General features: G+C 50.5%; 1 protein-coding gene across 1 annotated transcript; it reads left to right on the top strand.

The window, feature by feature from the left end:
- The first annotated feature begins 984 nt into the window (after positions 1-984).
- Positions 985-19855, top strand: fosl1a (FOS like 1, AP-1 transcription factor subunit a). Its single transcript, XM_067975782.1, has 4 exons — positions 985-1050; positions 8521-8766; positions 18045-18152; positions 19331-19855. Exons 1-4 carry the CDS (start codon positions 985-987, stop codon positions 19853-19855), a joined length of 945 nt encoding a protein of 314 aa, XP_067831883.1.
- Positions 19856-24491: the final 4636 nt, after the last annotated feature.

The raw sequence follows: 24491 nt of genomic DNA, 5'->3' as shown, positions 1-24491 counted from the left end.
GAGGGGCTGAATGGCCGACTCCTGTTCCAAGACTGAGCATCCGCAGCCCTCTGGGGGTAGAGAATTCCAAAGGCTCACATTATTGACAGACTACACACAGGCTTTGGAGGGGAAGGATGGGCATGTGCCAAATCCTGGAGCATTGTCGTTTCCGTGAGAGGACGGGCTGATTCAGCCTCCAACCCTTTCCTGTGTCACCAACCTGGAATGAGCCCGAATGCAACGCTGGCTGGAGATGCGAAAGAGTATAAGAGAAGCTAGAGAGAGTATCAGGGAAGCTGTCAGGTCAGAGGTGAAGGAGTTTCTTGTAACGATACATCAAGAGGGAGGGGGGGGGGGAGATAGAGAGGGGGGGATGTCCTCTGTAACACCTCGGGTAAACGTGCAGGGGGAGGGAGAGAGGGTCGAGGGAGCAGGGCAACCGATTTGGGAGGCTGAGGGATTTCCCTGTGACAGGAAACCGCAACCAAATATGGGCAAGTGCGTCATCGCCTGGGATTGCAACAGGTTGGGTTCTGGTGAAGATTTTAAAAATTCAATCTGAGCAGCAGGGCTGTAAACTGCAAGGGATGTCCCCCACCCCACAAAAATAAAACAGTACACTGTAAATGGGCAGGAATAGTAAATTAATAAATTATCAAATACACAAAGAAATAAACACATACAAGAAATTAGTAAATAATTAGATACAAGTAAATACATTTTTAAAAGGCGACTAAGTCAGTCAATCAATGAATGGGGCTACACTGGGGTGGGTTAGGCTGGTTTTTTTTTGCATCTTGTATTATTTGGAAGTGTTTGCCCCCATTCCCTCGGGCTGGGGCGGGGTGTCCCATTCATTAGATGTCGGCGGGAGGAGATTACGAGGCTCTGAGTCACGGTGGCGGCTGTACGCGGCGGACTGAGCTAGACCTGGCACACACAGAGAGAGAGAGAGAGAGAGCGCTCAGTCACCCAGGCAGCATCGTTCCGAACCGAGACAGCATGTACCCGAGTAACTACCGAGGGGCCGCGCCGTACAGCGGGATTCCAGGAGCCAGGACCGTACAGGTAAGGGGTCGGACTGGCAGATGGGATCGGGCAGCTTTTTGTAAAATCTCTCTCTTGTCTTGTGGATCCAGGATCTGTGACCTGGGGTCTTATCTGGGATGGTACTTGGGATCTGGGACCTGAGATCCAGGGTCTTATCTGGGATGGTACTTGGGATCTGGTACCAGAGATCCAGGATCTGTGACCTGGGGTCTTATCTGGGATGGTACTTGGGATCTGGTACCTGAGATCCAGGATCTGTGACCTGAGGTCTGGGATCTGAGATCCAGGATCTGTGACCTGAGATCCAGGATCTGTGACCCGGGATCTGTGACCTGAGATCTGTGACCTGAGATCCGGGATCTATGACCTGGGATCTGTGACCTGAGATCTATGACCTGTTACCTGAGATCCAGGATTTGTGATCTGAGGTCGAAGATCTGTGACCTGGGATCTATGACCTGAGATCTGTGACCTGGGATCTATGACCTGAGATCTGTGACCTGTGACCTGGGATCTATGACCTGAGATCTGTTACCTGAGATCTGTGATCTGGAATGTGTGACCCTAGTTCAGGATTGTTCACATTGGGAACGAGCCCTCCCAATCTGCCCTGGTTGTACCGTTAACACCTCTTCTCCTGTCTCAGTTGCTGTTCCTCTTTCCGTCTCCATCCTCCTTTCATCCTTTGCTCACCGTTTCCCCACAATTTCTTTGCCGTTTGGGGAGCAGGGGGTCGAGCCACCCCCGAGTCTGGCCATTTCCGGTAGAATTTAAGCGAGAGACAAACTGAGATAGACGAAAGGTCACCGACCTGAAACGTTAACTCTGTTTCTTTCTCCACAGAAGCTGCCTGACTTGCTGAGCTTCTCCAGCATTTTCTGTTTTTATTTCAGATTTCCAGCATCCGCAGCATTTTGCTTTTGAGTAAGAAGCAGACAGTAAGCAAGAGGCAAACACGGGTGAAGAGAGAGAGAGAAATCTGTAGACACACAGAGGGAAGATTAATAGCCACAGAAACTGAGACAATGACAGAAAGACATACAGAGAGTGAAACATGCAAACAGAGAGAGTGAAAGATATAAACAGAGCGAGAGAATGAAACAGAGAGTGAAATATATAGACACAGAGAGAGAGCGAAACATAGACAGAGAGAGAGTGAAATATATAGACAGAGAGTGAGTGAAAGATATAGACAGAGAGAGAGAGTGAAATATAGACAGAGAGTGAGTGAAAGATATAGACAGAGAGAGAGAGTGAAATATATAGACAGAGAGGGAGTGAAATATATAGACAGAGAGTGAAAGATATAGACAGAGAGAGAGTGAAATATATAGACAGAGAGAGAGTGAAATATAGACAGAGAGAGAGTGAAAGATATAGACAGAGAGAGAGAGTGAAATATAGTCAGAGAGAGAGTGAAAGATATAGACAGAGAGAGAGAGTGAAATATAGACAGAGAGAGAGTGAAAGATATAGACAGAGAGAGAGTGAAATATAGACAGAGAGAGAGTGAAATATAGACAGAGAGAGAGTGAAAGATATAGACAGAGAGAGAGAGTGAAATATAGTCAGAGAGAGAGTGAAAGATATAGACAGAGAGAGAGAGTGAAATATAGACAGAGAGAGAGTGAAAGATATAGACAGAGAGAGAGTGAAATATAGACAGAGAGAGAGTGAAAGATATAGACAGAGAGAGAGTGAAAGATATAGACAGAGAGAGTGAAAGATATAGACAGAGAAAGAGAGTGAAATATATAGACAGAGAGAGAGTGAAATATATAGACAGAGAGAGAGTGAAATATATAGACAGAGAGTGAAAGATATAGACAGAGAGAGAGTGAAAGATATAGACAGAGAGTGAAAGATATAGACAGAGAGAGAGTGAAATATATAGACAGAGAGAGAAAATGAAACATAGACAGAGAGAGAGAGTGAAAGATATAGACAGAGAAAGAGAGTGAAAGATATAGACAGAGAGAGAGTGAAAGATATAGACAGAGAGAGAGTGAAATATATAGACAGAGAGAGAGTGAAAGATATCGGCAGAGAGAGAGTGAAATATATAGACAGAGAGAGAATGAAACATAGACAGAGAGAGAGTGAAAGATATCGACAGAGAGAGAGAGTGAAAGATATCGACAGAGAGAGAGTGAAAGATATAGACAGAGAGAGAGTGAAATATATAGACAGAGAGAGAGTGAAAGATATCGGCAGAGAGAGAGTGAAATATATAGACAGAGAGAGAATGAAACATAGACAGAGAGAGAGAGTGAAAGATATAGACAGAGAGAGAGAGTGAAAGATATAGACAGAGAGAGAGTGAAAGATATCGACAGAGAGAGAGTGAAAGATATAGACAGAGAGAGAGTGAAAGATATAGACAGAGAGAGAGTGAAAGATATAGACAGAGAGAGAGTGAAATATATAGACAGAGAGAGAGTGAAATATATAGACAGAGAGAGTGAAATAGAGACAGAGAGAGAGTGAAATATAGACAGAGAGAGAGTGAAATATATAGACAGAGAGAGAGTGAAAGATATAGACAGAGAGAGAGTGAAATATATAGACAGAGAGTGAAACATAGACAGAGAGAGAGTGAAAGATATAGACAGAGAGATTGAAAGATATCGACAGAGAGGGAGTGAAATATATCGACAGAGAGAGAGTGAAAGATATCGACAGAGAGGGAGTGAAATATATAGACAGAGAGTGAAATATATAGACAGAGAGAGAGTGAAATATATAGACAGAGAGAGAGTGAAAGATATAGACAGAGAGAGAGTGAAATATATAGACAGAGAGAGAGTGAAAGATATAGACAGAGAGTGAAAGATATAGACAGAGAGGGAGTGAAATATATAGACAGAGAGTGAAACATAGACAGAGAGAGAGTGAAAGATATAGACAGAGAGATTGAAAGATATAGACAGAGAGGGAGTGAAATATATAGACAGAGAGTGAAATATATAGACAGAGAGAGAGTGAAATATATAGACAGAGAGAGAGTGAAATATATAGACAGAGAGAGAGTGAAAGATATAGACAGAGAGAGAGTGAAATATATAGACAGAGAGAGAGTGAAAGATATAGACAGAGAGTGAAAGATATAGACAGACAGGGAGTGAAATATATAGACAGAGAGTGAAACATAGACAGAGAGAGAGTGAAAGATATAGACAGAGAGATTGAAAGATATAGACAGAGAGGGAGTGAAAGATATAGACAGAGAGTGAAAGATATAGACAGAGAGGGAGTGAAATATATAGACAGAGAGAGAGTGAAAGATATAGACAGAGAGGGAGTGAAAGATATAGACAGAGAGAGAGTGAAAGATATAGACAGAGAGAGAGTGAAAGATATAGACAGAGAGAGAGTGAAATATAGACAGAGAGAGAGTGAAATATATAGACAGAGAGAGAGTGAAATATAGACAGAGAGAGAGTGAAATATATAGACAGAGAGAGAGTGAAATATAGACAGAGAGAGAGTGAAATATATAGACAGAGAGAGAGTGAAAGATATAGACAGAGAGAGAGTGAAATATATAGACAGAGAGTGAAACATAGAGAGAGAGTGAAAGATATAGACAGAGAGGGAGTGAAATATATAGACAGAGAGTGAAATATATAGACAGAGAGAGAGTGAAATATATAGACAGAGAGAGAGTGAAAGATATAGACAGAGAGTGAAAGATATAGACAGAGAGGGAGTGAAATATATAGACAGAGAGAGAGTGAAACATAGACAGAGAGAGAGTGAAATATATAGACAGAGAGAGAGTGAAATATATAGACAGAGAGAGAGTGAAAGATATAGACAGAGAGAGAGTGAAATATATAGACAGAGAGAGAGTGAAAGATATAGACAGAGAGTGAAAGATATAGACAGAGAGGGAGTGAAATATATAGACAGAGAGTGAAACATAGACAGAGAGAGAGTGAAAGATATAGACAGAGAGATTGAAAGATATAGACAGAGAGGGAGTGAAATATATAGACAGAGAGTGAAATATATAGACAGAGAGAGAGTGAAATATATAGACAGAGAGAGAGTGAAAGATATAGACAGAGAGAGAGTGAAATATATAGACAGAGAGAGAGTGAAAGATATAGACAGAGAGTGAAAGATATAGACAGACAGGGAGTGAAATATATAGACAGAGAATGAAACATAGACAGAGAGAGATTGAAAGATATAGACAGAGAGGGGGTGAAATATATAGACAGAGAGTGAAATATATAGACAGAGAGAGAGTGAAATATATAGACAGAGAGAGAGTGAAAGATATAGACAGAGAGAGAGTGAAATATATAGACAGAGAGAGAGTGAAAGATATAGACAGAGAGTGAAAGATATAGACAGACAGGGAGTGAAATATATAGACAGAGAGTGAAACATAGACAGAGAGAGAGTGAAAGATATAGACAGAGAGATTGAAAGATATAGACAGAGAGGGAGTGAAAGATATAGACAGAGAGTGAAAGATATAGACAGAGAGGGAGTGAAATATATAGACAGAGAGAGAGTGAAAGATATAGACAGAGAGGGAGTGAAATATATAGACAGAGAGAGAGTGAAATATATAGACAGAGAGAGAGTGAAAGATATAGACAGAGAGAGAGTGAAAGATATAGACAGAGAGAGAGTGAAATATAGACAGAGAGAGAGTGAAATATATAGACAGAGAGAGAGTGAAATATAGACAGAGAGAGAGTGAAATATATAGACAGAGAGAGAGTGAAATATAGACAGAGAGAGAGTGAAATATATAGACAGAGAGAGAGTGAAAGATATAGACAGAGAGAGAGTGAAATATATAGACAGAGAGTGAAACATAGAGAGAGAGTGAAAGATATAGACAGAGAGGGAGTGAAATATATAGACAGAGAGAGAGTGAAATATATAGACAGAGAGAGAGTGAAATATATAGACAGAGAGAGAGTGAAAGATATAGACAGAGAGTGAAAGATATAGACAGAGAGGGAGTGAAATATATAGACAGAGAGAGAGTGAAACATAGACAGAGAGAGATTGAAATATATAGACAGAGAGAGCGTGCAATATATAGACAGGGAGGGACTGTCAATGGTTAAGGTACAGTTAACAGGGTCTGTCAGTGGTTAAGGTATGGTTAACAGGGTCTGTCAGTGGTTAAGGTACAGTTAACAGGGTCTGTCAATGGTTAAGGTACAGGTAACATGGTCTGTCAATGGTTAAGGTACAGTTGACAGGGTCTGTCAATGGTTAAGGCACAGTTAACATGGTCTGTCAATGGTTAAGGTACAGTTAATATGGTCTGTCAGTGGTTAAGGCACAGTTAACATGGTCTGTCAATGGTTAAGGTACAGTTAACATGGTCTGTCAGTGGTTAAGGTACAGTTAACATGGTCTGTCAATGGTTAAGGTACAGTTAACATGGTCTGTCAGTGGTTAAGGTACAGTTAACATGGTCTGTCAGTGGTTAAGGCACAGTTAACATGGTCTGTCAATCACTAACAGCTCAGGAAAATCACAAGGAAAAGTTTGTCTGCACGGCTGAGGAGTGATCTCCTGCAACGCAGGAGGATTTAAAATTGTTCTTTGAATTTTTTTCCTGGTTGTGGTCTTTTTCTCAATTTTTCTCTAATGTAAGATGTCAGCCCTGGCTCAGTGGGGAGCACTCTCACCTCTGAGTCAGAAGGTCATGGGTTCAAGCCTCACTCCAGAGACTTGAGCACAAAAATTCAAGCTGACACTCCAAAGCAGTACTGAGGGAGCGCTGCACTGTCGGAGGTGCCGTCTTTCAGATGAGACGTTAAACTGAGGCCCCGTCTGCCCTCTCAGGTGGATGTAAAAGATCCCATGGCCACTATTTCAAAGAAGAGATGGGGAATTCTCCCTGGTGTCCTGACCAATATTTATCCCTCAACCAACATCACTAAAAAAAAACAGATGATCTGGTCAGTTATCACATTGCTGTTTGTGGGATCTTGCTGTGCGCAAATTGGCTGCTGCGTTTCCTACATTACAACAGTGACTACACTTCAAAAAGTACTTCATTGGCTGTAAAGCACTTTGGGACGTCCTGAGGTCATGAATGGCGCAATATAAATATATATATTTTCTTCTCTAGAAAAGAGAAGACTGAGGGGTGACCTGATAGAGGTCTTTAAAATTGTGAGAGGTTTTGATAGGGTAGACGTAGGGAAGATGTTTCCACTTTTTTTTTATTCGTTCATGGGATGTGGGCGTCACTGGCGAGGCCGGCATTTATTGCCCATCCCTAATTGCCCCTCGAGAAGGTGGTGGTGAGCCGCCTTCTTGAACCGCTGCAGTCCGTGTGGTGACGGTTCTCCCACAGTGCAGTTCGGAAGGGAGTTCCAGGTTTTTGACCCAGCGACGATGAAGGAACGGCCGATATATTTCCAAGTCGGGATGGTGTGTGACTTGGAGGGGAACGTGCAGGTGGTGTTGTTCCCATGTACCTGCTGCCCTTGTCCTTCTAGGTGGTAGAGGTCGCGGGTTTGGGAGGTGCTGTCGAAGAAGCCTTGGCGAATTGCTGCAGTGCATCCTGTGGATGGTACACACTGCAGCCACAGTGCGTCGGTGGTGAAGGGAGTGAATGTTTAGGGTGGTGGATGGGGTGCCAATCAAGCGGGCTGCTTTGTCCTGGATGGTGTCGAGCTTCTCGAGTGTTGTTGGAGCTGCACTCATCCAGGCAAGTGGAGAGTATTCCATCACACTCCTGACTTGTGCCTTGTAGATGGTGGAAAGGCTTAGGGGAGTCAGGAGGTGAGTCACTCGCCGCAGAATACCCAGCCTCTGACCTGCTCTCGTAGCCACAGTATTTATATGGCTGGTCCAGTTAAGTTTCTGGTCAATGGTGACACCCAGGATGTTGATGGTGGGGGATTCGGCGATGGTAATGCCGTTGCATGTCAAGGGGAGGTGGTTAGACTCGGTTTAAGAAGGCAGCTCGCCACCACCTTCTCAAGGGGCAATTAGGGATGGGCAATAAATGCCGGCCTCGCCAGCGACACGGGGGAGACAATAAATATAAGATAGTCACGAATATTCCGAATAGGGAATTCGGGAGAAACTTCTTTACCCAGAGAGTGGTGAGAATGTGGAACTCGCTCCCACAAGGAGTAGTTGAGGCAAATTTAAGGGGAAGCTGGATAAATACACGAGGGAGAAAGGAATAGAAGGATAGGGAGAGATGAAGTAGGGCGGGAGGAGGCTCGTGTGGAGCATAAACACCGGCATAGACCAGATGGGCCGAATGGCCTGTTTCTGTGCTGGAAATTCAACACAGGTCTATGCAATAAATGCAACACTTTCGCACTGCTGACGTCAACAAGGCAGAGGTTCTGCGAGGAGGCAGAGTGTGTAGGATTGTAGAGGGAGGAGGGGTGGGGAGAGAGGATTGGTTCAGTCGGTGGATGTGTGATCCTTTAATTTTACACCAAGGCGTTAAATGTTTGAACCTTTTTGATCTCCCTCTTTCAGAAGTACAATGTGGCACAATGTGGTACCTCAGTGCCCTCTCTCACCACCATCACCAACAGCCAGGAGCTCCAGTGGATGGTTCAACCCACCGTCATCACCGCCTCGACATCCACTCTCTACCCAAGATCCTACCCTTCCCCCCACCTAGGGCTGGCCTCGGCCCCAGGCTCTTCTGGCATGCCAAGGCCAGGGGTCATCAGGACCGCTGGGCCCACGTTTGGGGGCAGGAGAAGAAAGGAAGAAGAGGTAGGTTATTGGGGGTGTGGTCAAGATCCCTGATTTACGATGTTTGTAGCTTAATTATAGAGGGTTTCTCATTCACTCTCGGGATGTGGGCGTCGCTGGCGAGGCCGGGCATTTATTGCCCATCCCTAATTGCCCCTTGAGAAGGTGGTGGTGAGCCGCCTTCCTGAACCGCTGCAGTCCGTGTGGTGACGGTTCTCCCACAGTGCTGTTAGGAAGGGAGTTCCAGGATTTGGACCCAGCGACGATGAAGGAACGGCCGATATATTTCCAAGTCGGGATGGTGTGTGACTCGGAGGGGAACGTGCAGGTGGTGTTGTTCCCATGTGCCTGCTGCCCTTGTCCTTCTAGGTGGTAGAGGTCGCGGGTTTGGGAGGTGCTGTCGAAGAAGCCTTGGCGAGTTGCTGCAGTGCATCCTGTGGATGGTACACACTGCAGCCACTGTGCGCCGGTGGTGAAGGGAGTGAATGTTTAGGGTGGTGGATGGGGTGCCGATGGAGCGGACTGCTTTGTCCTGGATGGTATCGAGCTTCTTGAGTGTTGTTGCAATGGCCCCATCCAGGCGAGTGGAGAGTATTCCATCACACTCCTGACTTGTGATCTCCATCATACAGGGAGGTATCCAGAATCCAATGGGCCTAAATGTGGAAGCAAGGGTACTTTAATGCCAATTGCACCTATCCCCCCCATTATTTCCATTGCTCAAGCCTTTAATTGTGCCCATAAGCAGGATACAGTGGAACTGTCGCGCACCGGTCAGGGAGTGAGAGGGGAAAAGGCCAGGATAGGACCAGAATCCTGAGGCCCAGGGAGAGCAAAGTCAGTCCCTATCCCTCAGCCGTAGGACACACCAGAGTCACCAAGTGTTCACACTCTGCCAAGACAAGATGCCTTGCCGCTAGTTTCCAAACCTTTCTGGTGGAGGACACCCTGTAAATACCGACACGCTCCCGGGGACCCCCTCTTAATAATGACACACTCCCGGGAACCCCCTGTAAACACTGACACACTCCCCGGGGACCCCCTGTAAACACTGACACACTCCCGGGGACCCCCTGTAAATACTGACACACTCCCGGGGACCCCCTGTAAATACTGACACACTCCCGGGAACCCCCTGTAAATACTGACACACTCCCGGGGACCCCCCGTAAATACTGACACACTCCCGGGAACCCCCTGTAAACACTGACACACTCCCGGGGACCCCCCGTAAATACTGACACACTCCCGGGGACTCCCTGTAAATACTGACACACTCCCGGGGACTCCCTGTAAATACTGACACACTCCCGGGGACTCCCTGTAAATACTGACACACTCCCGGGAACCCCCTGTAAATACTGACACACTCCCGGGGACCCCCCGTAAATACTGACACACTCCCGGGAACCCCCTGTAAACACTGACACACTCCCGGGGACCCCCCGTAAATACTGACACACTCCCGGGGACTCCCTGTAAATACTGACACACTCCCGGGGACTCCCTGTAAATACTGACACACTCCCGGGGACTCCCTGTAAATACTGACACACTCCCCGGGGACCCCCTGTAAATACTGACACACTCCCGGGGACCCCCTGTAAATACTGACACAATCCCGGGGACCACCCCGTAAATACTGACACACTCCCGGGGACCCCCTGTAAATACTGACACACTCCCGGGGACCTCCTGTAAATACTGACACAATCCTGGGGACCCCCTGTAAATACTGACACACTCCCGGGGACCCCCTGTAAATACTGACACACTCCCGGGGACCCCCTGTAAATACGGACACACTCCCCGGGGACCCCCTGTAAACACTGACACACTCCTGGGGACCCCCTGTAAATACTGACACACTCCCGGGGACCCCCTGTAAACACTGACACACTCCTGGGGACCCCCTGTAAACACTGACACACTCCCGGGGACCCCCTGTAAATACTGACACACTCCCGGGAACCCCCTGTAAATACTGACACACTCCCGGGGACGCCCCGTAAATACTGACACACTCCCGGGAACCCCCTGTAAACACTGACACACTCCCGGGGACCCCCCGTAAATACTGACACACTCCCGGGGACTCCCTGTAAATACTGACACACTCCCGGGGACTCCCTGTAAATACTGACACACTCCCGGGGACTCCCTGTAAATACGGACACACTCCCGGGAACCCCCTGTAAATACTGACACACTCCCGGGGACCCCCCGTAAATACTGACACACTCCCGGGAACCCCCTGTAAACACTGACACACTCCCGGGGACCCCCCGTAAATACTGACACACTCCCGGGGACTCCCTGTAAATACTGACACACTCCCGGGGACTCCCTGTAAATACTGACACACTCCCGGGGACTCCCTGTAAATACTGACACACTCCCCGGGGACCCCCTGTAAATACTGACACACTCCCGGGGACCCCCTGTAAATACTGACACAATCCCGGGGACCACCCCGTAAATACTGACACACTCCCGGGGACCCCCTGTAAATACTGACACACTCCCGGGGACCCCCCGTAAATACTGACACACTCCCGGGAACCCCCTGTAAACACTGACACACTCCCGGGGACCCCCCGTAAATACTGACACACTCCCGGGGACTCCCTGTAAATACTGACACACTCCCGGGGACTCCCTGTAAATACTGACACACTCCCGGGGACTCCCTGTAAATACTGACACACTCCCCGGGGACCCCCTGTAAATACTGACACACTCCCGGGGACCCCCTGTAAATACTGACACAATCCCGGGGACCACCCCGTAAATACTGACACACTCCCGGGGACCCCCTGTAAATACTGACACACTCCCGGGGACCTCCTGTAAATACTGACACAATCCTGGGGACCCCCTGTAAATACTGACACACTCCCGGGGACCCCCTGTAAATACTGACACACTCCCGGGGACCCCCTGTAAATACGGACACACTCCCCGGGGACCCCCTGTAAACACTGACACACTCCTGGGGACCCCCTGTAAATACTGACACACTCCCGGGGACCCCCTGTAAACACTGACACACTCCTGGGGACCCCCTGTAAACACTGACACACTCCCGGGGACCCCCTGTAAATACTGACACACTCCCGGGAACCCCCTGTAAATACTGACACACTCCCGGGGACGCCCCGTAAATACTGACACACTCCCGGGAACCCCCTGTAAACACTGACACACTCCCGGGGACCCCCCGTAAATACTGACACACTCCCGGGGACTCCCTGTAAATACTGACACACTCCCGGGGACTCCCTGTAAATACTGACACACTCCCGGGGACTCCCTGTAAATACTGACACACTCCCGGGAACCCCCTGTAAATACTGACACACTCCCGGGGACCCCCCGTAAATACTGACACACTCCCGGGAACCCCCTGTAAACACTGACACACTCCCGGGGACCCCCCGTAAATACTGACACACTCCCGGGGACTCCCTGTAAATACTGACACACTCCCGGGGACTCCCTGTAAATACTGACACACTCCCGGGGACTCCCTGTAAATACTGACACACTCCCCGGGGACCCCCTGTAAATACTGACACACTCCCGGGGACCCCCTGTAAATACTGACACAATCCCGGGGACCACCCCGTAAATACTGACACACTCCCGGGGACCCCCTGTAAATACTGACACACTCCCGGGGACCTCCTGTAAATACTGACACAATCCTGGGGACCCCCTGTAAATACTGACACACTCCCGGGGACCCCCTGTAAATACTGACACACTCCCGGGGACCCCCTGTAAATACGGACACACTCCCCGGGGACCCCCTGTAAACACTGACACACTCCTGGGGACCCCCTGTAAATACTGACACACTCCCGGGGACCCCCTGTAAACACTGACACACTCCTGGGGACCCCCTGTAAATACTGACACACTCCCCGGGGACCCCCTGTAAATACTGACACACTCCCGGGGACCCCCTGTAAATACCGACACACTCCCCGGGGACCCCCTGTAAATACCGACACACTCCCGGGGACCCCCTGTAAATACCGACACATTCCCAGGGACCCCCTGTAAATACTGACACACTCCCGGGGACCCCCTGTAAATACTGACACACTCCCGGGGACCCCCTGTAAATACCGACACATTCCCAGGGACCCCCTGTAAATACTGACACACTCCCGGGGACCCCCTGTAAATACCGACACACTCCCCGGGGACTCCCTGTAAATACTGACACACTCCCGGGGACCCCCCGTAAATACTGACACACTCCCGGGGACCCCCTGTAAATACTGACACACTCCCGGGGACCCCCTGTTAATACTGACACACTCCCGGGGACCCCCTGTTAATACTGACACACTCCCGGGAACCCCCTGTTAATACTGACACACTCCCGGGGACCCCCTGTAAATACTGACACACTCCTGGGGACCCCCTGTAAATACTGACACAATATGTGTAATAACAGATACCCGGGAGTGAGTTACAGACTGGAATCTAATCGAGGGGTTCGGGGGAGTTTATATATAGAATAACAGATACCCGGGAGTGAGTTACAGACTGGAATCTAATCGAGGGGTTCGGGGGGGGTTTATATATAGAATAACAGATACCCGGGAGTGAGTTACAGGCTGGAATCTAATCGAGGGGTTCGGGGGGTTTATATATAGAATAACAGATACCCGGAAGTGATGTCCAGCCTCAGTGAGAAATTGTTTTGAACCCTGAGATGAGATTATGGCCCAGTGCTCTTGTGTATTGAGTTGTTGGATGGATATGGGTCCAGACGGAGTGGTCAGTGTCGAATATATAATTGTGAGTGTTGATCAAGAGGTGTGTAAAGGCAGGCTGGGAATTATATGAGAGTGAACTTTGTTACAGGCAGGTCTGAAGGAATACCTGAGTTAAGGCACAGAAAGAGCAATTTAAAGGCAAAAAATGACATTGAATGTACAGCACAGAAACAGGCCATTCGGAGACCACAACTAGGGCCATAAATATAAGATAGTCACTAATAAATCCAATCGGGAATTCAGGAGAAACTTCTTCACCCAGAGAGTGGTGAGAATGTGGAACTCACAAGGAGTAGTTGAGGGGAATAGAATAGATACATTTAAGGGGAAGCTCGATAAACACATGAGGGAGAAAGGAATAGAAGGATAGGCTGATAGGGTGAGATGAAGAGGGGAGGGAGGAGGCTCGTGTGGAGTGTAAACACCAGCACAGACCAGATGGGCCACAAGTGGAAACATCTTCTCTATGTTCACCCTATCAAACCCTTTGCGATTTTAAGGACCTCTATCAGGTCACCTCTGGCAGCGAAAACGCCCCAGCCTGTTCAGTCTGTCCCCATAGTTATACCCTCTCAGTTCTTTGTTTGAACCATTTTTTGCCCTGTGTGTTTGTGTGTGCACGCTTGTGTGTGTGTGTTTGCGTGTGTGTGTTTTTGTGTGTGTTTGTGTGTGTGTCTGTGTGTGTGTTTGTGTGCCTGTGTGTGTTTGTGTGTGTGTCTGTGTGTGTTTGTGTGTGTGTGTCTGTGTGTGTGTTTGTGTGTGTGTGTCTGTGTGTGTGTTTGTGTTTGTGTGTGTCTGTGTGTGTGTTTGTGTGCCTGTGTGTGTTTGTGTGTGTGTCTGTGTGTGTGTCTGTGTGTGTGTTTGTGTGCCTGTGTGTGTTTGTGTGTGTGTCTGTGTGTGTTTGTGTGTGTGTCTGTGTGTGTTTGTGTGTGTGTGTGTTTGTGTGCCTGTGTGTTTGTGTGTGTGTGTGTCTGTGTGTTTGTGTGTGTCTGTGTGTTTGTGTTTGTGTGTGTCTGTGTGAGTGTGTTTGTGTGTGTGTGTCTGTGTGTGTTTGTGTGTGTGTTTGTGTGTGTGTGTTTGTGTGTGTGTTTGTGTGTGTGTGTCTGTGTGTGTTTGTGTGTGTGTGTTTGTGTGTGTGTGTCTGTGTGTGTGTGTGTCTGTGTGTGTGTGTCTGTGTGTGTTTGTGTGTGTGTGTGTGTGTCTGTGTGTGTGTGTGTTTGTGTGTGTGTGTGTGTTTGTGTGTGTGTGTCTGTGTGTGTTTGTGTGTGTTTGTGTGTGTGTGTCTGTGTGTGTGTGTGTGTGTGTGTTTGTGTGTGTCTGTGTGTGTGTTTGTGTGTGTGTGTCTGTGTGTGTCTGTGTGTGCGCATGATACCCTAGGGGGTGGGATTATGCACCTTTGCACTTTTAAATGTCAAGTTTCCACCCACCTACACTCAACATACACTTAAAGCCTGGTTCCATGACACAGGCCCTGACTGGTATAGGATTTCCACTCTGCGAGCAGAGACCCCGCCTCTGCGTGATCTGTCCTGACTCACGCTGCCAGAGGTGATTCACAGCAGCAGCTGCAGGGCCTCTGCGATGAGCAGGTGTTGCGACACATCTGTATCCTCTGCGAGGAAGGCAGCTGGGCCCCTGTCCTGTGGGGAGTGTCGCTGCCCCCCAGGCGACAGAGGCCCAGATTATTTCTGTCGGTCCCGGGAGCTTCAGTCCTGCTCCTCCGAGGCCCGCAGAAATAATTCAACACTTACCTTTAGGGGGGGTCTCTTTTCTCCCACTCTGGATTGTCGGGATATCTCAGGAGTGTTTCTTGTGGCCCAGGAGATGGTCAAATCCCACTTACCTGTCAGCCAGGTACTGGCCTCGCGCCCCCCCCCCTCCCCAATCTCTGTAACCTCCTCCGGCCCACTCCGAGATCTCCGCGCTCCTCCAATTCCGGCCTCTTGCGCCTCCACGATTCCCATCGCCCCACCATTGGCGGCCGTGCCTTCAGCTGCCCGGGCCCTAAGCTCTGGAATTCCCTCCCTAAACCTCTCCGCCTCTCTCTCTCCTCCTTCAAGACACTCCTTAAAACCTGCCTCTTCGACCGAGCTTTTGGTCACCTGTCCTAATATCTCCTCATGTGTCAAGTGTCAGACTTGAGCGTAGTCCCAGGACTCCTGGGAAGCGTCCTGGGACTACGCTCAAGTGCAAGTATCTGTCGTTGAGAGATATCTCTTGCTCCCTTACGTTGGCTGGTTCCTTCAGCCTGTCATCTCACACTCCCCTTCTCCCCCGCCACCTCCAGAATCTAAAATATGAATCAAAGATTCTGAAGCAGAGAAGTGAGAAAAGAAAATGCTCCAACAACAGCCACAGATTAGAATTATTCTCTGATGACTAATGCAGTGGGGCTGCTCACTTCCGTCGATAATTGCTTCTCGTTGTCCAACACCAACTTACTCACTCCAGTCTCACTCATAGCTCCTGCCTTACTCACTCTCATTTACCTATTTATCCTGTTGCTTTTCCCTCCTTTTTCTTCTCAGTAACCGGCTCCAGATTGCCCCGTGAGTCAGCAGTCCCACTCCCTGCTCAGACAATCTCAACCAGCGCTCTCCCTGCCCATAACACAGAATCACGTAGAGGCTGCAGCTCAGAAACAGGCCATTCGGCCCGACTGGCCTGCGACCGCGCCCATGCTCCACACGAGACTCCTCCCACTTCCTCTTCATCTCACCCTATCAGCATATCCTTCTATTCCTCTCTCCCTCATGTGTTTATCCAGCTTTCCCTTAAATGCATCTTTGCTATTCACCTCAGCCACTTCCACATTCTCCCCACTCTCTGGGTAAAGAAGTTTCTCCTGAATTCCCTATTGGATTTATTAGTGACTATCTTATATTTATGGCCCCTAGTTCTGGTCTCCCCCACAAGTGGGAACATCTTCTCTCCGTCTACCCTATCGAAACCCCTTCATGACCTTAAAGGCCTCTATCAGGTCACCTCTCAGCCTTCTCTTTTCTAGAGAAAAGAGCCCCAGCCTGTTCAATCTTTCCTGATAGTTATAAACCTCTCAGTTCTGGTACCATCCTTGTAAATCTTTTTTTGCACCTTCTCCAGTGCCTCTATATCCTTTTTATAATATGGAGACCAGAACCGTTCCCAGTAATTGGAGACCAGGACCGTTCCCGGTAACTCCCAGTGTGGTCAGTGTAAACTGACCTTTTCTGTTTGGGATGGCCCCTCGACCTGCTCCAGACTTGTAGCAAACTTTGGAAGATTTTTTTCTCCCTCCTTTTCATCAGTTGCTGGCCCGTTGCACTGATGTCCAGTGGGAGTCCAGCGGAGGGTTTCATTATCTCGATACAATTCCCAAATACAAGCTCCCAACACTTAAGAATAACAGACGGGAATGGGTTTTGACAATGGCTTAGGAACATAGGAACAGGAGGAGGCCGTTCAGCCCCTCGAGCCTGTTCCGCTCATTCAATTAGATCATGGCTGATCTGTATCTTAGCTCCATTTACCTGCCTTGGTTCCGTAACCCTTAATACCCTTTACCGAAAAGGAAAATCAATCAATCTCAGTTTTGAAATTTCCAATTGACCCCCAGCCTCAACAGCTTTTTGGGGGGGGGAGAGTTCCAGATTTCCACTCCCCTTTGTGTGAAGAAGTGCTTCCTGACATCACCCCTGAACGGCCCGGCTCTAATTTTAAGGTTCTGCCCCCTTGTTCTGGACTCCCCCCACCAGAGGAAATAGTTTCTCTCTATCAACTCCTTTAATCATCTTAAACCCCTCGATTAGATCACCCCTTAATCTCGAGGGAATACAAACCCAATCTATGGAAGCTGTCCTCGTAATTTAACCCTTTCAGCCCCGGTATCAGGCTATATTTAGTTGTTCAGGGACTCATAAACAACACTGTTTGAATCTGCAATTTGTGACAAGGATGGACTCCAAAGTCTGCTCCCCCCCCGAGATGCAGATGGGTCCCATGTGTGAGGGAGCGAGAGGCAGACTTGCATTTGTATAGCGCCTTTTACAACTTCAGGACGTCCCAAAACGCTTTTCAGCCAATGAAGTACTTTTTGAAGTGTCACCGTAGCAAACACAGCAGCCAATTGGTGCACAACAAGAAGGCACAAGCAGCAATGACCAATTAAACTATTTTAGGTGTTGGTTGAGGGATAAATATCGGCCCCAGGACACCGGGGAGAACTCCCCCTGCTCTTCTTCCAATAGTGGCCGTGGGATCTTTTACGTCCACCTGAGAGGGGCAGATGGGTTTAACGTCTCATCCGAAAGACGGCACCTGCGACAGTGCAGCACTCCCTCAGTACTGCACTGGGAGTGTTGGCCTGGATTATGGGCTCCGGACGCTGGAGTGGGGGCTCGAACCCACGACCTTCTGACTCAGAGACGAGTGAGATAGAGAGAGAGAGGCCCACTGAGCCACCTTGTTGTGAGGGGTGAGTTGGACGTGCTTTGTATCAAGTAGACTCATACTCTACCTTGTTTACAGCTATCGCCAGAGGAGGAGGAGAGGAAGAAACTTCGACGAGAGAGGAACAAAGTCGCTGCAGCAAAATGTCGCAACAGACGGAGAGAACTGACCGACTGGCTTCAGGCGGTGAGTGAAACCATCGAACAGTGCTGGACCTACCCTGGGTCAGTGTAGAGGGAGCGTTACTCTGTATCGAACCCGTGCTGTACCTGCCCTGGGAGTGTTTGATGGGACAGTGTAGAGGGAGCTTTACTCTGTATCTAACCCGTGCTGGACCTACCCTGGGAGTGTTTGATGGGACAGTGTAGAGGGAGCTTTACTCTGTATCTAACCATGTACCTGCCCTGGGAGTGTTTGACGGGACAGTGTAGAGGGAGCTTTACCCTGTATCTAACCATGTACCTGCCCTGGGAGTGTTTGATAGGACAGTGTAGAGGGAGCTTTACTCTGTATCTAACCCATGCTGTACCTGCCCTGGGAGTGTTTGATAGGACAGTGTAGAGGGAGCTTTACTCTGTATCTAACCCGTGCTGTACCTGCCCTGGGAGTGTTTGATAGGACAGTGTAGAGGGAGCTTTACTCTGTATCTAACCCGTGCTGTACCTGCCCTGGGAGTGTTTGATGGGACAGTGTAGAGGGAGCTTTACTCTGTATCTAACCCGTGCTGTACCTGCCCTGGGAGTGTTTGATGGGACAGTGTAGAGGGAGCTTTACTCTGTATCTAACCCTGTACCTGCCCTGGGAGTGTTTGATGGGACAGTGTAGAGGGAGCTTTACTCTGTATCTAACCCTGTCCCTGCCCTGGGAGTGTTTGATGGGACAGTGTAGAGGGAGCTTTACTCTGTATCGAACCCGTGCTGTACCTGCCCTGGGAGTGTTTGATGGGACAGTGTAGAGGGAGCTTTACTCTGTATCTAACCCTGTACCTGCCCTGGGAGTGTTTGATGGGACAGTGTAGAGGGAGCTTTACTCTGTATCTAACCCTGTACCTGCCCTGGGAGTGTTTGATGGGACAGTGTAGAGGGAGCTTTACTCTGTATCGAACCCGTGCTGTACCTGCCCTGGGAGTGTTTGATGGGACAGTGTAGAGGGAGCTTTACTCTGTATCTAACCCGTGCTCTACCTGCCCTGGGAGTGTTTGATGGGACAGTGTAGAGGGAGCTTTACTCTGTATCTAACCCGTGCTGTACCTGCCCTGGGAGTGTTTGATGGGACAGTGTAGAGGGAGCTTTACTCTGTATCTAACCCGTGTTGTTTGATATCTGTGACCTCGGTGGAAGAAACAATTGATTTGATTTTCCCAGGAAACTGACCAACTTGAGGAAAGAAAGTCGTATCTACAGGAGGAAATTGCGGCCTTGCAGAAAGAGAAGGAGAAACTGGAGTTTGTCCTGGAGGCTCATCAGCCCATTTGCAAAATTACAGACGACACTGGAAGCCGTTCAGCGTCGGGGACGCCCAGTGGCCCTGCAGCGAAGCCTAAGGAGTCAGGCCCGGAACCTCAGGCCTCCACCCTCAGGCCGCGGCCTCCCAAAGTCTCCATTAAGCCGGTCCCCGAGCTCAATTTGTGCAGTGGGCTTCTGGAGCCCGAGGCGTTGCACACGCCCACCCTCATGCGAACCCCCTCCGTCACCCCCTTCACCGATGGCCTGGCCTTCACCTACCCCAGCCTGCCGGCCTACGCTCCGGAAGCTTCTGCCGGCCCCTCCGGCTCCGGCACGGCCATTTTCTCCTCGCCCGAGCCTTGCGCTGCCGCCCATCGCAGGAGCAGCAGCAGCGGGGACCAATCGTCGGACTCCCTCAACTCCCCGACCTTGGTGGCCCTGTAGACACTTGAAGCAGAGGGCCTACAGAGAGACTCTGGCCTTCGACCTCCATTGACACGTGGTCTGCTCTGGTTGAACCAGAGTCCTGTTTGGTGGAACAGGCCCGAGGGGCTGAATGGCCTCCTCCTGTTTCCTATGTCCCTTTACCTCCCACTGAAGGGGACAGTTTGTTGGCTGTGTACCCACACACACATTCCAAAGAGACAGCTTTTTAGGGATGGTCCCTTAATTGGCACTACTGTTGTGGGGCGGCCCCTCACTGGACAGTCTGTATACTCCCCACCTCACTGGACAATCTGTATACTCCCCCCCTCACTGGACAATCTGTATACTCCCCCCCTCACTGGACAATCTGTATACTCCCCCCCTCACTGGTCAATCTGTATACTCCCCCCCTCACTGGACAATCTGTATACTCCCCCCCCCTCACTGGACAATCTGTATACTCCCCCCCATTCACTGGACAATCTGTATACTCCCCCCCCCCCCCCCTCACTGGACAATCTGTATACTCCCCCCCTCACTGGACAATCTGTATACTCCCCCCCCCCTCACTGGACAATCTGTATACTCCCCCCCCTCACTGGACAATCTGTATACTCCCCCCCTCACTGGACAATCTGTATACTCCCCCCCCCCCCTCACTGGACAATCTGTATACTCCCCCCCCCTCACTGGACAATCTGTATACTCCCCTCCCCTCACTGGACAATCTGTATACTCCCCCCCCCTCACTGGACAATCTGTATACTCCCCTCCCCTCACTGGACAATCTGTATATTCCTCCCCCCTCACTGGACAATCTGTATACTCCCCCCCCCTCACTGGACAATCTGTATACTCCCCTCCCCTCACTGGACAATCTGTATACTCCCCTCCCCTCACTGGACAATCTGTATACTCCCCCCCCCTCACTGGACAATCTGTATACTCCCCCCCCCCTCACTGGACAATCTGCATACTCCCCTCCCCTCACTGGACAATCTGTATACTCCCCCCCTCACTGGACAATCTGTATACTCCCCTCCCCTCACTGGACAATCTGTATACTCCCCTCCCCTCACTGGACAATCTGTGTACTCCCCCCCTCACTGGACAATCTGTATACTCCCCCCCTCACTGGACAATCTGTATACTCCCCCCCCTCACTGGACAATCTGTATACTCCCCCCCCTCACTGGACAATCTGTATACTCCCCCCCCTCACTGGACAATCTGTATACTCCCCCCCTCACTGGACAATCTGTATACTCCCACCCCCCCTCACTGGACAATCTGTATACTCCCACCCCCCCTCACTGGACAATCTGTTTACTCCCACCCCCCCTCACGGGACAATCTGTATACTCCCCCCCTCACGGGACAATCTGTATACTCCCCCCCTCACTGGACAATCTGTATACTCCCACCCCCCCTCACTGGACAATCTGTATACTCCCCCCCCTCACTGGACAATCTGTATACTCCCCTCCCCTCACTGGACAATCTGTGTACTCCCTCCCCTCACTGGACAATCTGTATACTCCCACCCCCCCTCACTGGACAATCTGTATACTCCCCCCCCCTCACTGGACAATCTGTATACTCCCACCCCCCCTCACTGGACAATCTGTATACTCCCACCCCCCCTCACTGGACAATCTGTATACTCCCCCCCACTCACGGGAGAAATCTGTATACTCCCCCCCCCCCCTCACGGGACAATCTGTATACTCCCCCCCTCACGGGACAATCTGTATACTCCCCCCCTCACGGGACAATCTGTATACTCCCCCCCTCACGGGACAATCTGTATACTCCCTCCCTCACGGGACAATCTGTATACTCCCCCCCTCACGGGACAATCTGTATACTCCCTCCCTCACGGGACAATCTGTATACTCCCTCCCTCACGGGACAATCTGTATACTCCCCCCCCCCTCACGGGACAATCTGTATACTCCCCCCTCACGGGACAATCTGTATACTCACACTGCTTTTAGTCACATTCCCAACATGTACCGTCACGTCCTAATAAGGGAATTAGGTGTCCAAATAAACAACCCAGCAGATCAACCAGTCTGACACAATGAACGGGAGGTGACGAGGCAAGGCGAGGCTGCACTCTGCCTCAGCATCGTGTGAGATGAGCAGGGGTGGGGGGCGGCTTCTGATTTCATCATAGAATCTCTCTAAGGGGGCAAAACACAAGCGACAGGATGGTGGCGGGAGGGGAGGGTTTGGGGGGCCGAGGGGTTGGGCTAAATTGCTCTTTGTCCTGCAGCCAGTTGGAGTTTGGTGCGTGATGGCACCTTTAATTGGAAGGCCGAATTCCCCGACTCTCGCTGGTGTGCCAACGAAGGGGTTACCAACCCTCCAGGATCGCCCTGGAGGCTCCAGGAATTGGAGAGCGATCTCCAGGACGGGGCGTTCAGAAAATGTGTCTTTTATAAATATTTCTTTGAACTCTTTTGTTTATTAGTTATGAAATTATTGGAGAACAGAGAGGGGGGAGGGGGATAATTTAAAAAAAAAAGGCCGTTGACCAGTTGGAGGCAGGAGGTCACGCGATGAAACCTCCAGGAATGTGTCCAAGCAGAGTTGGCAACCCCCTTAATCGCCGAAACACGTTCGTGGCACGATCGCATCCAGAGACCCTTCCCCCCCCCTTCCCCGGGGGCAGCTACTGGGCGTTTAATTTTTCTTCACCAGCCCCAAGAAGGGCTTCGATAAGCGGCCGATCGATCGGGAGCTGTCCCTCGTCCCAATGTGAGCTCCAGCCCACAGTGTCGGTCCCAGGATTACTGTGTCCGCACCCTCCCTGGTATCTTGCCACTGACTGTATCTCTGCTGGTGCCAGGCCTGTGAATTGTGTCCCAGGGCAGCCTCTAGTTGATGTTGTCAGGACTGGACCAAAGCATTTCAGATGTACTATTTATTTTATGATAAGTCAAAAGTATTTTTATATAATTTATTTTTACACTGCAGTCAGATTAATCCTGAAACGGTCAATTTGTAAAACAGACGATTAAAGCCTTGACTGCTCTCAGACGAGAGTTTCTGTGTTTCTTTCGCTTTCTCTTGTTTAGTTTTCATTTCCTGTGAACTGCAAATCCTTTCGACATGAGGAAAACAGAACTGAAGGACCTGCCCAGGTCTCTGTCTGAAGGACCTGCCCAGGTCTCTGCCTGAGGGACCTGCCCAGGTCTCTGCCTGAAGGACCTGCCCAGGTCTCTGCCTGAGGGACCTGCCCAGGTCTCTGCCTGAGGGACCTGCCCAGGTCTCTGCCTGAGGGACCTGCCCAGGTCTCTGCCTGAGGGACCTGCCCAGGTCTCTGTCTGAAGGACCTGCCCAGGTCTCTCCCTGAGGGACCTGCCCAGGACTCTGTCTGAAGGACCTGCTCAGGACTCTCCCTGAGGGACCTGCCGAGGTCTCCGTCTGAGGGACCTGCCCAGGTCTCCGTCTGAGGGACCTGCCCAGGTCTCCGTCTGAGGGACCTGCCCAGGTCTCCGTCTGAGGGACCTGCCCAGGTCTCCGTCTGAGGGACCTGCCCAGGTCTCCGTCTGAGGGACCTGCCCAGGTCTCCGTCTGAGGGACCTGCCCAGGTCTCCGCCTGAGGGACCTGCCCAGGTCTCTGTCTGAAGGACCTGCCCAGGTCTCTCCCTGAGGGACCTGCCCAGGTCTCTGTCTGAAGGACCTGCTCAGGACTCTCCCTGAGGGACCTGCCCAGGTCTCCGTCTGAGGGACCTGCCCAGGTCTCCGTCTGAGGGACCTGCCCAGGTCTCCGTCTGAGGGACCTGCCCAGGTCTCCGTCTGAGGGACCTGCCCAGGTCTCCGTCTGAGGGACCTGCCCAGGTCTCCGTCTGAGGGACCTGCCCAGGTCTCCGTCTGAGGGACCTGCCCAGGTCTCCGTCTGAGGGACCTGCCCAGGTCTCCGTCTGAGGGACCTGCCCAGGTCTCCGTCTGAGGGACCTGCCCAGGTCTCTCCCTGAGGGACCTGCCCAGGTCTCTCCCTGAGGGACCTGCCCAGGTCTCTCCCTGAGGGACCTGCCCAGGTCTCTCCCTGAGGGACCTGCCCAGGTCTCTCCCTGAGGGACCTGCCCAGGTCTCTCCCTGAGGGACCTGCCCAGGTCTCTCCCTGAGGGACCTGCCCAGGTCTCTCCCTGAGGGACCTGCCCAGGTCTCTCCCTGAGGGACCTGCCCAGGTCTCTCCCTGAGGGACCTGCCCAGGTCTCTCCCTGAGGGACCTGCCCAGGTCTCTCCCTGAGGGACCTGCCCAGGTCTCTCCCTGAGGGACCTGCCCAGGTCTCTCCCTGAGGGACCTGCCCAGGTCTCTCCCTGAGGGACCTGCCCAGGTCTCCGTCTGAAGGACCTGCCCAGGTCTCTCCCTGAAAGACCTGCCCAGGTCTCTGTCTGAGGGACCCGCTCAGGTCTCTGTCTGAGGGACCCGCTCAGGTCTCTGTCTGAGGGACCCGCCCAGGTCTCTGTCTGAGGTACCAGTCCAGGTCTCTCCCTGAGGGACCTGCCCAGGTCTCTCCCTGAGGGACCTGCCCAGGTCTCTCCCTGAGGGACCTGCCCAGGTCTCCGTCTGAGGGACCTGCCCAGGTCTCCGTCTGAGGGACCTGCCCAGGTCTCCGTCTGAGGGACCTGCCCAGGTCTA

The sequence above is a fragment of the Heptranchias perlo genome, chromosome 43 (assembly GCF_035084215.1).
Source record: "Heptranchias perlo isolate sHepPer1 chromosome 43, sHepPer1.hap1, whole genome shotgun sequence".
Lineage (NCBI taxonomy): Eukaryota > Metazoa > Chordata > Chondrichthyes > Hexanchiformes > Hexanchidae > Heptranchias > Heptranchias perlo.
This window is presented reverse-complemented; position numbering and strand designations above follow the sequence as displayed.